This window comes from Aquarana catesbeiana, linkage group LG07, assembly GCF_042186555.1.
Source record: "Aquarana catesbeiana isolate 2022-GZ linkage group LG07, ASM4218655v1, whole genome shotgun sequence".
Taxonomy (NCBI): domain Eukaryota; kingdom Metazoa; phylum Chordata; class Amphibia; order Anura; family Ranidae; genus Aquarana; species Aquarana catesbeiana.
Window position 1 is genome coordinate 305,740,852 of NC_133330.1, and position 18,423 is coordinate 305,759,274.

General features: G+C 41.7%; 1 protein-coding gene across 3 annotated transcripts in view; it reads right to left on the minus strand.

Annotated features, from left to right (window-relative positions):
- Nucleotides 1-18,423, minus strand: part of PRKACB (protein kinase cAMP-activated catalytic subunit beta) — a 165,191-nt gene that overhangs the window by 91,163 nt on the left and 55,605 nt on the right. The window contains exon 1 of one of the 3 annotated variants that reach the window (XM_073593651.1): nucleotides 10,453-10,793. The exons of the other annotated variants lie outside the window; for them this stretch is intronic. Within the exon in view, the coding sequence (XP_073449752.1) occupies nucleotides 10,453-10,459 (7 nt within the window). The 5' untranslated portion in view covers nucleotides 10,460-10,793. Of the gene's footprint in view, nucleotides 1-10,452; nucleotides 10,794-18,423 lie in introns of those variants that run through there. 3 annotated transcript variants of the gene reach the window in all.

Below are 18,423 nucleotides of genomic sequence, written 5' to 3' on the forward strand. Positions count from 1 at the left end.
AGACACATCCACCTCTGTGCATATTATCAAACTCCTGTGTTCCCTCCACTGCTTGTGCCCTCACCTTATGTTCTATAAAATCATGTCTTTGTAAATGAACAAGACAACGTCCGGAGCTGCAAAATCGGTGGAGAGATGAAACATTCGTCCTAGCACCCAGTAGTATATGCAATATACACATGCCTGTTTAAGTGTTTCTAAATGTGAGTGCATAGGTGTTGTATGGTTTGAATTAAAAAAAAAAAAAAAAAAAGGGGGGGATAAAGCACTATTGCAAGGTGTGATTGCTTTCATGTTATCAATATGATTGGAGTTCACAAGCAGCACTGCTAAGGAGGAAAAATACTAAGAGCCCTTGCACACTGGGGCGGTTTGCAGGCGCTATTGCGCTAATAATAGCGCCTGCAAACCGCCCCGAAAGTGCCGCTGCATGTATTTCTGTGTGAAAGCCGCAAGGGCTTGCACACTGGAGCGATGCGCTGGCAGGACGGTAATAAAAGTCCTGCTAGCAGCATCTTCGGAGCGGTGAAGGAGCGGTGTGTATACCGCTCCTTTACCGCTCCTGCCCATTGAAATCAATGGGACGGCGCGGCTATACCGCCGGCAATGCGCCTCTGCAGAGGCGCTTTGCGGTGGTTTTTAACCCTTTCTCGGCCGCTAGCGGGGGGTAAAACCGCCCCGCTAGCGGCCGCATACCGACGGTAAAACGCCGCTATTAATAGCGGCGTTTTACCGCCGACGCCGCCCCCGCCCCAGTGTGCAAGGGCTCTTAGAGGAGAGTTCCAGGGGATTCACCATTTACAAAGACACAATTTTATAGAACATAAGGTGAGGGGCACAACCGGTGGGAGGAAACAGGAGTTTGATAATTTGCACAGAGGTGGATGTGTCTGAAGAGATCCCTTAATTTATACATTCCCTCTCACCATTTCAAAAGTGGACTGGCATGTTGGGTTTTACAAATAACGTATTTATCTACAAGGACATTATATGGATTTATTTTAATTTAAATATTCATCACTTTGCACTTTATCTGTTTACATTTGTTTGCACTTTAGCCTTAGGCTAGTCTTTTGTATATATAGTTAAGTGTTGCACTTATCTGTCAAACTAGTTTTTTCACATATTTAAGGAAGTGTGGGAAGTGCGGGCAGCTGCACTGATTTTATATAGCAGCTCACAAGGTTTTATAAGTATACTCCCACAAAAGCTTATGGCTCAAAAATGCTGACAAACGCCAAATAGCTGCATTTCAGCGTTTTTATGTTTCTATCAGAGTTAGAGCGTTACAGCTGAAAAACTCTTCTTAAAAATCACTAGTTTTAGCCAGAAAAGGTCCCTGACAAAAAAATGCTGATAACAGCCTGTGTGTGCATGGACATATAGGATAACATGCTGGGGAGTTTACGGCTGCAGAGAAAAAAACAAAAAAAAAAAAAAAACCAAAACATCTGAAGCCAAAAATATTAGCTATAAAAACGTTCAGCGTGCATGAGGCCTAAAATATACATTATGACCTCATTCACACTGGTGTATTGTTTGTTTTTTTTATTTGTATTATTATTACTTTTCAACAGTACATTTTTAAGATATGCAATTGTTGATAAAGTATTGTGCACTGGGTATTGTTACTATCCACTCGGGTGGGTGGGGCCATATGGATGACAGGGGCTGCTAGCTCCTCCCCCTCCCACACTTATACTTCTGGGTCATTTTCCCCATTTAATCTTCACACTCAGTCGACTAATCAGATAACCTGAAGAAGGGGCGTTTCCCCCGAAACATGTAGTGTCTCCAGTCAGAGATGTGCGCCTCTCTTTTCTCCCTTGGCATCAGCAGTAGGGCTGCAACTAACGATTATTTTCATAATCGATTAGTTGGCCGATTATTGTTTCGATTAATCGATTAATCGGTTGATAAGCTTAAAAAAAAAAAGTGTTGTGCATAATTTAGTTAATTTGTAAAGTTTTTAAAAAAAAAGGCAATGTATTCTTAAATATCTCTTTGCAGTGGTAAATATAAATAACTATATGGTTAGGGAGCAACATATCTAATCCACTCTGAGAATAACAGACAGAAGAGATATACTGTATATACTATTAGAGGAGAGATATACTGTATATGCTATTAGAGGATATATACTATTAAAAAAGGGGTGAATCTGGTAAATATCATCAGACTCAGAGATCAATTTTTTTTTTTTTTTAAACAATGTCTTCCTTCAAAAAAAAAAAAAGGCATTTTAAGAACGTTTGTTCGATTTTCTAATCGTTAGTGGGGTCAAATTGACGTTCATTTTCAACCACAGTGACAATTTGGAAATGTTAGAAAACTTCTTGGTCAAAGGAATTTTCAGACGGTGTATGTGGTTTTCGTTCATTTTAAAAACAATGTTAAAAACAAGTAAAAATTTCAAATATTCTTTCATTCAGCAAATGTACAAAGATTTTTCGTCTGAATATTCTTGTCTGAAAATTGATCCCTGTGGCCAGCATAAGGCTCGCTACACACCTATGTAGTTTGCTTTTGATCCGTTTCTGTAGTGCTTTTTGCTGTGCATTTTGATTTTTGCTCACGTGATTTTGCTGCAATTTGCATTTTTTTGCATTTTATGGCCAATTTGTTGTTGGGCAGATTAAAAAACACAAATTGCTACAAAAACGCATTACATGCTTTTCTGCAGCTTTTCCATTGAAGTGTATTGAACCAAAAAAGCACAGTTTTGCATAAAAAAAAAGTCCCTGACCCTTTCCAAATACGCAGCGGCTGGAAAAAAGCATAGATGTGAATGTGTCCCATAGGAAACCATGTAAATGAACTGCAGTCCGTTTCTGCAAAAAGCACCAAAAAACACATAGATGTGAACCAGGTCTAAGACGTTTAGTAACATAATGGGGTTAAAAAAAAAAACCTAAAATTAGCCCTTTATAGTACAAAAAAAAGCAAATAATCTCTATTGTAAGGGGTTCATTTTTTTTACTGTAGAACGGTGATAGTAACATTTACAGTAGCGATTATTTGCTCTTTTTTGTACTATAAAAGGCTCAATTTAATTTTTTTAACCCCATTATGTTACTGGCCGATTAATCGATTATTTTCATAATCGATTAGTTGTCGATTAATCGATTAGTTGTTTCAGCCCTAATCAGCAGTTCCTAATTGGCCCCAGCAGCAGGGTTTGCCCATAATATTCGGATTCCCTTGGCTGACTTCCGCCAGGCTGTGACATCACTTCCAGGCTTCGTACACAGTGCGAACGGCAGTTGTACACTGACCCCAAAAGTTCCTGTGCCTTCAGTTTGGTTCCCCCTTCATCGGACCCCTGGCCTTACGGTTCTGGACGGGCCCCCCACCAGCGGTGCTCCTGTGTTTTGTCCAACGGCTTTGTGCTGGCTTTCCATAAGCCCCTGTGTCATCCACGCGGCTCCAGCCTCCAGGTAATGTCAGTTTTTTAATCCAAGTCTCTGCATGACCATCGATTGACTGCTGTATGCCTTGGTGAACAATTTATTATTTATTTTTTTTTAACAATAATAAAATGTTTTTACTTTGCCTCTGAGGGTCCTATTTATGTCTGCTGATCAGTGCCGTTCACCCCTTTGATTATATCTTCTGTCCTCATTTGTCTAGGAGTTTTGGACAGTAGCGGCCACAGCTACATTTAATTTTTCTTTTTGACTTTTCACTTGGCCTCTGGTCTGTGTGCCTGGATTTTTGATTTTAAGAGATCGCTGTACTAACTTTGCATAGTTAGTACAGGTGCTCCGACTGGTGCGGACAGTTGTTTTTTCGATTAACCCAGTGGGTTGAACAAGAAAAAAAAACCTCACAGTGTGTACAAGGCATTAGGGACAAAGTATCAGAGTTTACTACCACTTTAAGAGACTTGGTCTAGACCAGTGATGGCGAACCTTGGCACCCCAGATGTTTTGGAACTACATTTCCCAGGTGCTCAACTACACTGCAGAGTGCATGAGCATCATGGGAAATGTAGTTCCAAAACATCTGGGGTGCCAAGCTTCGCCATCACTGGCCTAGACTATTACAAAAGTAATTTGTTTGCTACAGGTAGTAGAGCTGCACAATTAATCGTTAAAAAATCGTGATCTCGATTCACTTCCCCTGACGATCTCTCCTGCTGAGTTTGACGATTCTTTCATATAAACAAGTGGAGAGATTATCTGCTCACTCAGCTGTCAAAAGAAAACATCCAGGCATTCTGCCAAGTTTAGAACTTGAAACATTGTATCTAACTTCCTTCTTAGATCAAAGGGATAGAACTTCTCTGAGTAAACAAATAACCTGGGCAATCTGCCAAGCTTTAAACAACATGTAAATGCAGGAAGTTTAACCACTTAAAGTCTAAATCTTTTTCTGACACTTCTTACTTAAGTTAAAATCAATATTTTTTGCTGAAAAAAAAATTACTTGGAACCCCCAAACATTAGAGATAATATAAATAAATATATATATATATATATATATATATATATATATATATATATATATATATATATATATTATAATATTTTATAATATGGAATAAAATGGCAATTGCTGCAATATTTTATGTCGCACTGTATTTGCCCAGCAGTCTTTCAAATGCAATTTTTTGGGAAAAAATACACTTCAATAAATAAAAAAAAAGAAACAGTAAAGTTAGCGCATTTTTTTTTTGTTTTAATGTGAAAGATGATGTTACGCCGCGAGAATCGTGAGAGAATCGTGATCTATCCTCTAAGCAAAAAAATCGTGATTCTCATTTTAGCCAGAATCGTGCAGCTCTAACAGGTAGGCGGAAGCATATTCCAAGTCTCCTCTCCCCCAGTGATCACAGACTGTACATAGTCACTCTGTACAGATTCGCAAGATAGGAGACTATAGAGAGAAGGATTGGTCAGACATTTGTGAACACAGCTAAGAACTGCACAGGCACCCGTTCTACAAAACCAACTTCTCAGGCAGAATCTCTGTCCAGAAAGGAGAAATCATTTCCCTGGGTAATGTCCTGGAACTTCCTTTAGGCAGCTATACACGATTCCTACTAAACCTGCCAAATTTGGAGCTGTGGGTGACCCTGTATGCTCCACTTGGCGTTAAAAAAAAGTTTAAAATAAATAAATCACCTGAGCAGGGTGGAAAACGATCAGCGTCCTATCAGATGGAGTCAATGTTTGGATAATCAGGAACCTGCGGGTGCCTGCTGTCAGAATATAATAGCTAAGGAGATTCCTCCACTATTGCTGTTTAGCATGGGTGGAGGATTCAATGGATTCCTCTTGTTCAGCCCCACATATATAGCTAGCCCTCTGGAGAGAATCCCTAAAGCCTTTACATCCCCTAAGTCATCATCAGGGGAGTACACTGATCCTTGTGTTGGGCATTAAAAACCTGCAATCTGTTACTTGTACAAAACATTCGATTACTAGCAAACATTCACTTAAACATTTTTCTGATGCCAAGTCCACCTTAAGGGGGCTTCTGATAAAATAGGTAGTGGGGTGTTGTACGACTGCAGAGGGGGCGGAAACACTGGATACAGGGCCTGATGTGAACCTTCCTGTGTGTTCATAAAGCTTTGGGGAAGGAGTTATTTGTGCGTACAAATTAATGAAGAAATTATATTTGTTTTTCCTGGGGAAAACTGGCAAGACCGAGGACTATGGTGGCAATGTATGAAAATAACTATTCATTTTTTATGACCCTGATGCTTCAAGGCTACAGTGCTACCTGCAAAGCCTTTGTTTTGATCAGATTAGTTCATTTTAAACCTAATTTGCCAACAATATTGGCAAATGGCAACCCCCTTCCCCCCCAACTGAATGAAATCTATACAGGTATTAAACAGCAGGACAGAGAATTCTGTTGGCCGGTAACCAAATGTTTATGAATGCAGTTATTGTCCAACAGATTCCACTTCTACTTTCACAATGCGGAAGTTGTCGAATCTGAATGTCAATGCTACCTATATTCCGCTTTAACATATCAGCTGTAAATAAAGTATGTTGAAGGAACTTTCAATATCAAAAAGTGGACGAGTTTTCCTAACCACTTGCCACCCGCAATATACTGCGTGCGGGTGAGCGGCAGCTGTAGGCAAAGCAACCTACCCGTACATCGCTGCCTATTTCCAGGTTCGATTGTACACTTCAGGAGCAAGTCCTGGCTAATGATTCATTGACGGGACCTGCTGATCGGCTGTGTACATTCTAGGGCTGAAACTATTAATATTATCAATAATAATCGATAATGAAAATCGTTGTCAACGATTTTCATTATCGATTAGTTGGTCCGCACCTTCCTCCTGTCCGTCCGTGAAATAAATCCTCCCTCCTGTGTCCTCGGCGCCGCCGTCTGTGACCAGGCACGTCCACGGCGCACCTCTCCTCCTCCTCCTCGCTGACGTCATCCCCACTGATCTTCTCAGCCCTGCCTCGAGGGAACAGAGAGGCGAGGGTGAGAAGCTGCAAGGAGAGCCGAGCTGCCAAGCTGCACATTCATTGTGAAAGATAGCAGCTAATAACACAGTAAAAACTGGGGGGGGGGGGGGGGGGGAGTAGCCATAGTGCCCCATTGGTGTTCCTGGGAGGGGGGGGGTGGATAGCGCCCCATCATTGGTGTTCCCGGGAGGAATAGTGCCCCATCATTGGTGTTCCCGGGAGGAATAGCGCCCCATCATTGGTGTTCCCGGGAGGAATAGCGCCCCATCATTGGTGTTCCCGGGAGGAATGGCGCCTCATCATTGGTGTTCCCGGGACGAATGGCGCCCCATCATTGGTGTTCCCGGGACGAATGGCGCCCCATCATTGGTGTTCCCGGGAGGAATGGCGCCCCATCATTGGTGTTCCCGGGAGGAATGGCGCCCCATCATTGGTGTTCCCGGGAGGAATGGCGCCCCATCATTGGTGTTCCCGGGAGGAATAGCGCCCCATCATTGGTGTTCCCGGGAGGAATAGCGCCCCATCATTGGTGTTCCCGGGAGGAAGGGCGCCTCATCATTGGTGTTCCCGGGACGAATGGCGCCCCATCATTGGTGTTCCCGGGACGAATGGCGCCCCATCATTGGTGTTCCCGGGAGGAATGGCGCCCCATCATTGGTGTTCCCGGGAGGAATGGCGCCCCATCATTGGTGTTCCCGGGAGGAATAGCGCCCCATCATTGGTGTTCCCGGGAGGAATAGCGCCCCATCATTGGTGTTCCCGGGAGGAATAGCGCCCCATCATTGGTGTTCCCGGGAGGAATAGCGCCCCATCATTGGTGTTCCCGGGAGGAATAGCGCCCCATCATTGGTGTTCCCGGGAGGAATAGCGCCCCATCATTGGTGTTCCCGGGAGGAATAGCGCCCCATCATTGGTGTTCCCGGGAGGAATAGCGCCCCATCATTGGTGTTCCCGGGAGGAAACGAAAAAATGGCACATTGTTTTTTTGTATGATTTTATCTAATTAATCGAAAAAATAAATTGGCAGATTCATTGATTATGAAAATAATGGTTAGTTGCAGCCCTAGTACATTCACAGCCGAGAGCTCTGTGTTGACATTTAACACAGAGCGCTGTACACAGGGAGCGAACTGTCAGTTGGGGATGAGAAACTAAGATCATTAGTAAAAAGCAGTACACATTACACATTGCTAGGCACATATTGAACCCCTGGATCACCCTAGATAACTCCTTCTGAGCCAGTGTCAGTGTACATTTTTAGCACTGATCACTGTATTAATGGCACTGGTGATGTCAGTGGCAGTTAGTTCCCCTCAGCAATATAGCAGTCCCATTACAAGTTGCGGATCACTGCCATTAGTAGTAACGGCAGCGATCAACAACTTGTAATGGGACTGCTATATTGCGGAGGGCAATTTGACACGGAGGAGTGGAAGAGGACTCCAGTGGTGAACTCCATGCCCAAGAGGGTTAAGGCAGTGCTGGGAATGTTGGATACACAAAATATTGACACTTTGAGCCCAATTTGGACATTTTCACTTAGGGGTGTACTCACTTTTGTTGCCAGCGGTTTAGACATTAAATGGCTGTTTTGAGTTATTTTGAGGAGACAGCAAATTTACACTGTTATACAAGCTGTACACTCACTACTTTACATTGTAGCAAAGTGTCATTTCTTCAGTGTTGTCACATGAAAAGATAGAATAAAATATTTACAAAAATGTGAGGGGTGTACTCAGTTTTGTGGGAAATTATATATACACACATACATACATACATATACACATACACAGCCTGAGAGAAATCCTGTAAACTTAGAAACATGTGGGTTGCCAAAGCTGCCTTTCCATCTGAAAATGCTAGCTGCCTGGCTGTAATAGTGATCCAAAGCTTAAAGGGTAACTCCACTTTCGTGGGAAAATAAAACTGCAATTAAAAATAACATAGTGTATACAATTGCTACCCAAGTCATATTGCAATTGAATGCGATTAAAAATTACCTTTCCTATTCAATCTGCAGCCGCTGTAATTTTCTGTAGAATGCAATATGGCTACCTGGAGGTGTTCTGTATACAGAATATGTACAAAATGTTCCCCATAAACATAATTTCCTGCTTGTGTGATTGAAGTCTGCATTAAGATGCAAGTTAGATTTCAGGCATCCCATGCAACAAAAATGTCATTTTTGGTAAGATATTCCCAATAGGAAATCACCTCTAAAAAAAGGGCACACAGACCCTGCAATTTTCCTCAGAGCCCTGCAGGTGCAGCAGCTGGTTGATAATTATGAAACCACTCCCATTAGATTCACTTATCACATGGACACATAAAAAACACAAATTCTCCAGAACAACAAAAGATAGGAATCTGCAACAAAGTTTGTTAAAATCCTTGTAATGTACGGAGGGAAAAGTTTTTTCTCTCTCAACAAAAGTGGAGTTACTTTTTAAATATGTTCTGAGCCTCGGACCTTGAAAAAGCACAAAGTATTTAAAATCAGAACCTCATAGGTCCATATAGGCTTTAGGCCAGTGACACGAGGCATACAACATGACAACCAACTAGCTTTTACAGAAGGAAGATGGCAATGGTAGCCCACATCTTTCTTACAAGTTTCCTTGAAGGTATATTGCTCTGTAATGTAACCAGGATCATAACATCAGACTCTCCAGTACCAACAATGGGGGAACAACTGAACATGTCCACCCAGATTAATGGATTTCTTATCCAAGTTTAGAATCTTATGGACTTTTCTTGCAATACTATCAATTTATCAAGTAAATGGTTGAAAATCACTAGACTGCATTCCAATGGCCGGGGACGACTTATAGGTTCAAGATAGAAAAAAACTATAATAAGGCTTGCGGTGAGAAAAGTTGGTTGTGTAGAGATACCATCAGGTTTTCACGCTGGGTGAGACACCAGCGTCACACCGGATCACACAGTGGTTGTAGTGTATTCGCCAAATGCATCCCAGGCGCTGCATGCACTAAGATGGATGCAGAGAGCCAATAGAACACAACTAGTGTGTACTGGTGACTGCAATCCAGCTATTTCAATTTATCTCATTCAGTGTTAAAGCCAGCCACTGTCCAGAGTAAAAAACGCATGGCAAAACCTGTGCGCACATGAACTAATTGAAAATTATAATATAGTATGTATATATATATATATATATATATATATATATATAAAATATCTCTAGGGGAAAAAAAAAATGTGAATGTATATATATATATATATATATATATATATATATATATATATATATATATATATATCTCTCTATCTATATCACATACATACACATATATATATATATATATATATATATATACATACATACACACACACACACACACATATATACATATACATACACACACACATATATACATATATACATATACACACACACACACACATATATATATACATATACACACACACACACACACATATATATATACATATACACACACACACACACACACACACACACACACACACACACATATATACATATACACACACACACACACACACAATGTATTAATTGCATACCCTACAAAAAGGCTCAAGACCATTTTTCTACATTTAAGCATAGATATTAAGAAAAAAAAAAAGAACACGCTTTTTTAAACAGGTAAAATAAAAAATGTATATGCGCTATAGTTTTCCAGCTACAAAATGAATTGGAATAATAAATATGTTTCATTCTAGATGAAAGCTTATTGTCATGTAACAGTAAGCTAACTGAAACATCTGTTCACTACAGAACCGCAGAAGGATATTTGCATAAAGGCAAAGTTCCTTTGGCATGCAAATATATTCCAAAGCCAAAAAATGAAATAATCACAAATTGTAGATTGCTGGTCGCCTACCCAGTATATAGAGACCCCACCTCAGTCCATCCTTGGAAACAGCCTCAGATGAAGACACAGCGATACATGCATACAATAGTAATCAGTGAAAGCTGCCAACCGGCCGGCTCTCGTGCCGTGCTACTCACCGTTCATGCTGACAAGCTTGCCCGCAGCACCATATTGCTCAGTGCAGCAAACAAAATAACATAGCGGGGAGTGTTTTTAATCCCAGCAGATAGAATAAGATCCCCTCTCGGTTCACAGAGCTCCGAGCAAGCCAACGCTGGTGTTCTTGAGGAGCGCTAGGCTTAATCATGCTACACGCCACCCTGCAGAGCCGCTGCGCACTCCCCTATTTAACCCCACGTGCTCCGGGCTTCACACCAGGCACCATGCAAATGTTGCATCCTCTGGGCACAGGGTTAAAAGCACCAGCTCCTCCACCTGGAAAATCATCATCTGCACGGGAGAGGAATGTGAGACGGAATCAGGGGGGAACTTAACCATGAAACAGTTAAGCTGCCTTTATTAAATCGGGCCCGTTTGTTTCTATGGCAACGTAAGCTCTGAATGATCAGTTTATTTGTACCCTTTCGAGTTTATCCCCGCAAATCTTTAAAGCTGCCCCTGTGGCCATGACTATTGTGACATAACATGATAACTGCTGTGGTAGTTACAAGCTGTACCCCCCCCCCCCCCCCACCCTCAAGTATTGAGGGCTTCTAGCAAAAAATGCCAGGACACCAGTCCTGGCGATAGTCAAGGGAAGCCAGGGGTTAAACAAGCTGTAATGAGGCATTGTTCTACATCATTGATGCATAAGCCTAGTAAAGGATAAATAATGGTGAATATTACTAGAACTGGTAAATTAGAGAGCCATTAGGGGAAGGGGGGGGGGGGGTGGTCATCTTTTTTCTTATCTAAATTATTTAACATCTTTGTGCCACAGAAGTAACTGCAATTCAAGGGTTGCTGCCATCATTTATTGCAATAATTCTGAGCAAATCTCACAAAACACTTCTTCATCACAACTTTATTCAGAATGCACAGAATTCACCAGCACCACTCCCAAAAGGAGTTCATGGTCCCTACTAAAAAGATATAGATGAAAGCAGTATATGGCCAATTTTAATGGAAGCCAATCAGTGGATCTATACTCAAAGTTTAGGTTTACTATAAAGAATTAGGAAAGGGTATCAGAGTGACCACAAAAAAAAAAGTTACCCAATGGCCGCCATAAGACAAACCATAAAGGCTACAGACCACTTGACCAAAGTATTACGTCAATGCCAACCTCACCGACCAGAGCTGCAGGAACTATGGGTTATAATTGGACAGCTAGATGGACATCCATTTCTAACTAAATTTTAGTATATATATTGGTCCAAGGAGGCTGTTCTTTTGTTGATACCTGGGGGTTTACACAGGATAATATTAATACTCAGTCCCCCATGACCAAAGACTCATGGGGTGGGGGTGGGGGGGGTTTAGCGCTGTCAGATTTCTCTTCTTCCCTAGAATTATCAGGTCCTATAGGCAACTGGACCTGATGACACCGCGCTGCACCCATCATTGTCATCACCCTGAACTGAAGAAGTGGTAATTTAAAGGCAATAAACACACTTTTTTTGTGAAATAAATTTGATGTTTATTAAACTCGATGACTCCGACCTATTCTTCGATGTAGAACAATTGGCGCCTCTGCTGATCAGACCACCAACGAGCATCTTTTTTAAAGACTCCTTTTTAACCTACCGATTTCACACCCTCGCCTGGGAACCCCATAGGAAGACTCAGGATTGGGACCATCCAGGTATAGAGAGCGAACACCTTCATCCTGCATGCAGACAGGGTTTCTCCACCTGTGCACTTGGAGGATTGAGTGTTCCCACCCCCTTTCTCTCACAATGGAGGAAGAATTTTATAATGGTAAGGATCCTAAGGAGGAAGGTAGATTTCAAGGGCGTTTTTAATACATTTTTTATTGGGATTGTTTTTAAGCCCTTCACCCCCCCCCCCCCCAATCCCACCACCTGCTGTACATCTCATCTCAATCCTGTCTGCATATTAATGCTTTTAATTCCCTTATTGTCCATTCTTCCAATGTAACTTCTGCATTAACCCCTTTACCTCTTCCTCCCTCTATGTATAACCTGTACCTAAATACCGCGCTGTACACAGCGCACCATTCCCAAGCTCCTATTTTAGCCACCTCAATACCACCATGTTTCTTAAAGCAGTTCTTCCCTGCACCAAAAACCAAAAACATTTAATTCATTTTTAATATTCAAAGCAAACTTTCCCATCCAGGTCTCCATGCTTCATTTTGTTGAGAAATCACTTTGAAAAAGCGCCCCCCCCCCCCGGCATTCCTGGCCCTGGCCATCTTGAGTAAGGGCAGATGATTCATGTAGCATTTACTTCCTGGAATCCATGTGCCCTTAGCTCAAGCATGCATGCAGGAGTGTGCGCTGAGAGAACCCCTCCTTCCCTCCTGAAGACTCATGGGATGGATGACATTTGCCTAGGCAAGAACCCAGGAAGTGACTGAAAAAATATTATATTATAATAAATATATCTCATGTACATTCCTATCCATTTACGAATGCTTACAACGTGAGGATTAAATGAAATCAATGTTGATCGCAAAAAATGGCCCGGTCATTCAGCAGCCAAATCTTCCGGGGCTGAAGTGGTTAACTCCCAAAAACAGAGCATTCTGTACTGTCCGGGAATTGTGATTTGATAGTTTTAGAAGAGAAAAAAAAGAAACACAGGTTTTGTTCAACTTGCTGGTCTTTCTTCTGTTATACAGTGAAAAAAAAAAAAAAAAAAAAAGGAAGTACTTAAATACCACCTAAAGAAAGCTGTATATGTCTCAAACTCACAATATAAAATTAATGAGAGTAAACTATTGTATGATGTTTACACAGCACTAAAATCTGAAAAGGGTAATGAAGGGGTGCATACATGCAGGCACTGCGATGTTTCTTGGCTGACGTTAGCTGCTCCCAGGCCGGTTCCACTTGCTGCTTAGAGTTGCTCTTTAACAAGCAGTGAATGAAGCTTCAACGTTTTATTTTCCTTAATTGTAACAATAAATTTGAAGTTTGTTAACAAGATCTTAGCCTTCTGTGCGGCGTTCTCTGACGCAGATCCTACTATGCGTTAATACTGGGGACAATGCAGTGTTTGTCAAGTGCTTTGTGCCTGAAGCCTACACTGTACATGGGAGCCACTATGTGGGACACAGAGGCTGTCAAAGGATGCACAGAACAGCTGACGCACACAGGACTGGGAGGTAAACTGCAATCGGGAAGAGAAGCGGATGGTCCCCATAGTAACTGGTGATCCAGCCCTCCCAGGACCGCTCATTAAACTCGTCACTTGTTGCCGTCTCTTGCTAATGCTCGACTCATTTACATCACCTTTACCAAAACCCTGTCCAGCAAGTTCTGCATGTCCAAAACTGCCCTCACACTCGGGGCTGACACAACCAGCTCAATCCACACATATCCCCAGGCAGTGTGGCTTCCTAGTGTGGAACTGGGACATGTAAAGCAAAACTCTGCCCTTCAAAAGACACCAACTAAAAGACTCCGCTACCATCTACTGACTTCCAGAGGTTGGTCCCTAGACATCTATTGGAGACCTGTGTCTGCGCATCTCACAAAATCCTCTCTTGAACCTGTGGAGGGAACCGAGCAAATGCAGCAAAGGGGGGTGGGGGTGGTAAAAATCAACAAAAAGAGGGCGCACCAGCCTAGCGCATTACCTTACTACACCTTTTATTCATCTTTTAAATTATTATACTCAAATGGGTTTAACAAGCCCAACAATGTATTCAAAGACAGGTGCCACATCTGCAGCATTCATTCATCAGCTTGGAATAAAATAAGCCAAGGACAAATATGGCTGACGCGTTTCAAGGGGTAACCCCTCTTAATCAGAGCCAAAAGCTGTGGTACCTGTAGCATGACCTGCATATCTTTCTACTATACCATAAGAAAAGCATATGCTCCTACCCCTTAGGTAGGAGGGCAGCAAAGTGTGGTGGCATTCTATAGCCTTGAATTGGAAGGACAGCAAAGTGTTGTGGCATCCTATAGCCTTGAATTGGAAGGACAGCAAAGCGTTGTGGCATCCTATAGCCTTGAACTGGGAAGCAGGAAATGAACTGGCCTTCAAAGCGGTTCTTCGCCTTCTATTAAAATATTGTATCTGCTGTCCAGAGGTCCAGTGCCATGCCCACCCGAGCGAACCACTTCTTTACTGGTCTTTGGGTCCCTTGTTCCAGTATGTTTACCGAGGACAGCCGTCTGATTGCTTGTGGATTGACAGATGGCTGTCCAATGCGCATGCACGAGTCGCTCTTTGTGGATGGTCCTGGAGCCCTATCAGACCTGTGATGTGTCCCAGAAGGTTACGATAGTGGGGGGTGAACTTTCAGTGGATCGTTGTTAAAGTGGGTACCTGTCAAAAGCAGGTACCCACACTCTCCCCACCCCCCCAAAAAAAGTGCCAAAAACAGAAGAGAAGGGGGGGAGGGAGGGCATACAGCAGAACTGTCCCTTAGGGTAAAATCCCGCTTTAAACACCACACTTGAGCACAGGAGGTTGTTTATATTGTTTACTTTTTAAGGGGGTAATAAAAGTTCCAAGGCAGTGGAGGGACAATTTGTGCCGAACACCTGCTATTCTTAAAATGTCTCTTCCCCACCTACCTATCATGCCTAACCTGTGCTCAAAAAAAAATAATAATCTGTACATAAAGAGGAAGTAAACGTCCCCTGCTGACATTAACCGGACGAAGCGGTTTCATCCGCGAAACTAGTCGAGGAATATTTCTGAGATTAATTGTCTTACTGCAAACTCGTGACCCTATTGTCTTTGTTATTTTTTTATTTTTTTGTGCTTCAACGTATTACCTATGATTTGTCCTTTGCATCAATAAAATCGATTACATTTTTATATTATTGATATATTCTCTATATTGTTTTGTGTACTGTACCGTAATAGTCCAATACGCCCCCCATTTTCTTGGTCGCCTGACTGGGGATCAGGCTCCCAATTTTGCCTAATTAACCTATAGGTAGTGAAAATATCTCCTAAACGTGCCCCGTTTAGGAGATATTTACATTACATTTAGCCAGTGACATCCCTGGCGCATACGCTCTGAAGGAATGGCCACGGGTGCCGTTCCATCCGAACCCCGTGCTACGAACGGCGGCTCCTGTGCACATGCAAGGGAGTGACATCAGTGTGGCTCCGGCTGGGCTTTGGAAGCTTATGGGTGACACATTACAGCTCTTAGAATTCCCAGCCGTTCGAGCAATCCCTTAAGCCTCATACACACAATCAGAAAATTGTACAAAAAAATACAGATTTCGAAGCAATCGTATAATAATCTGATAGTACACAGCTTTCATCCAAAATTATTCGAAGGGACAAACATGAAAACTTCTTGTACGACACCAGATACCATGTTTCCCCGAAAATAAGACCGGTCTTATATTATTTTTGGATACAAAAAAGACACTATGGCTTATTTTCACGGAAAGTCTTATTTATTTACAGTATGTACAATAATTAACATTTATTCAAATAGTCATGTCGTCATGAAGATCTTAAAAGTGGTTGTAACCACAAGAACAAAAAAAAAAAAAATCCTGATCCTTTAACCACTTAAGGACCAGCCTCGTTTTGGAATTTAGGTCTTTACATGGTTTATTTGCTAGAAAATTACTTAGAAAAAAAACAATACATAATGTTTGGGGGTTCTAACACCCTAGAGAATAAAATGGTCGTCATTGCAATACTTTTTTTTCACACCGTATTTGCGCAGCAGTCTTATTTTACATGATTTTATTTATTTTTACACTGTTAAAAAAAAAAAATGTGTCACTTTTATTCCTATTACAAGGAATGTAAACATCCCTTGTAATAGAAAAAAGCATGACAGGTCCTCTTAAATATGAGATCTGGGGTCAAAAAGACCTCACATCTCATATTTACACTAAAATGCAATAAAAAAAAAAAAAAAAAAAAAAGATGAAGTCATTTAAAAAAATGACATTGAAAAAAAATGTGCTTTTAAGACGTATGGGCGGAAGTGACGTCGCTTCCGCCCTGCAGTGTCATGGAGACGAGTGGGCGCCATCTTCCCCTCACTCGTCTCTAGGCACAGCAAGGGGACAGACGCGATCGCCGCTACCGACGGCTCCGGTAAGCGGCGGAGGGCACCAGAACGCGGCAGGAGGGGGGGGCGGCCTTCTCCCTCCATCAATAAAAATGATCTTGCAGCGAATCCGCCGCAGAGACCACTATTATCTGAAAGCTGACCGCCGCACGAAAACAGGGATACCGGGGTTATGGCAGCTAGCTGCTGCCATAACAATATCCGCCGCCAAACTTAGGATGTACATTGGCGGGCGGCAAGTGGTTAAAGCATGATATACAGCACAGTGCTTGTGCTGTGTTATTTACCCCTCTCGATGTTCTAAAAAAACCTGGAATAAAACAATAAAATGTTTTTGAAAAAGTTCCTGCGTCCCCAGTCTTCTCTCCCCCTCTCCCCTGGCAGCTCAGAATTCAGCATTATGACATTCTGTAAACCCAAAAATAAACCTTGGTTAAAGTCATTGTAAATGTATGTAATCCGTTCTGTAAAAAGATTATATAATGTGCAGTGTCTCCTTTTGTAACTTTATTGTGAAAAATACCTTATTTACAGCGCCGCTGGGCGCTCACATGACCCGCCGGAGCTATTCTTCCCCGGTCCAAGCACTGCAGAAGGAGGGCTGCTGACGTCAGCCGGGAGGAGAGAAGATCTCTGGTGGGTCACGTGAGCACCCAGCGGCACTGTAAATAGGGTATTTTCCACAATAAAGTTACAAAAGGAGACACACTGCACATTATATAATCATTTTACAAAACGGATTACATGTTTTTACGACTTTAACTAGGGCTTATTTTCAGGGTAGAGCTTATTTTCAGGGAAACCGGGTAGAAGGATTTTCGTTTAATCAGTGCAGTTTTTGTCTGTGTTTTATTCTGTGGTACGAGAACATTCGTACTTTAGTAACCTCTTTGTTTTCGATATGGAGACTAGCATGAAAAACAAAACAATTGATAATCTCATCGTGTGTACTAGCCAGAACTACATGATCACATAACCGGGCAAAAAAGAAAATCTACAACAAAACCTTTTTTTTTTACACGGGTTAGGCAGAATAGGTAGCAGGAGAAGAAGAAGGGGGCATAAGTTAAGACTAGTTAGCGTTGGGCAGGAATTCTACTTTAAACAGTTCACAAGCTAATTTTTCTTACTGGATGAAGTGAAAAAGGATCAGAATCCCTGTCTGGCTTTTACTGCTATCTGGACATCTGTTAGAGAGATTTTTCCTGAATTCTGCCAAAGTGACAACAGTTTTACCAAAAATGAACAAAGAAAAAAAAAATAAAAATCTCAGAGTAAGTTTTAGCTTTCCTGTACTCAGGTTAAAAAAAAAAATCAAATATTCTGATGAAGAGCTCATCTCTTCCTGTCTGGTAAATGTCAGCTAGATAAGAAATCTCTCGAACGATAACTGGGCAAGGCAGTAAAAATACAACAGGAGTCCCCATTCTAATTAAAAGAAAAAATGTTTTTGGCTGAACAGGAACCTCAAATCAGATCTAAAATCAAACCTTTTTTTTTTTTACCGTCAAGTGTTTATATTTTATATATGCACACACATGCATAATATATATTTTTATTTAATCTTTGCTTTACAAATAAACATTTAGTAAATGACAAAGGATTCCAGGTGCACTATGTGTTAGCTGTGTTGACAGCATAGCAGATGAAGCTTGCTTTCCTGTTTGTTGGATTGCAACCTCTGACAAAGCCATCTGATAATAGAGAGGTCATTACTTTGTTCACTCCTTGGCAAGAATGAACGGATCTATGAATAGAGGACAGGCAGAGGAATGAAAGGTCTACAATATTAAATTCTATGAATGGAGGAGTGGGGCGGAAAGTTTAGGCATAATTAGTGCCTTTCATGAGTACATGTGACAGATCTCTCAGCTCTGTTAAAGTGTATGTAAAGCCACTATCGTTACGATAATACAAT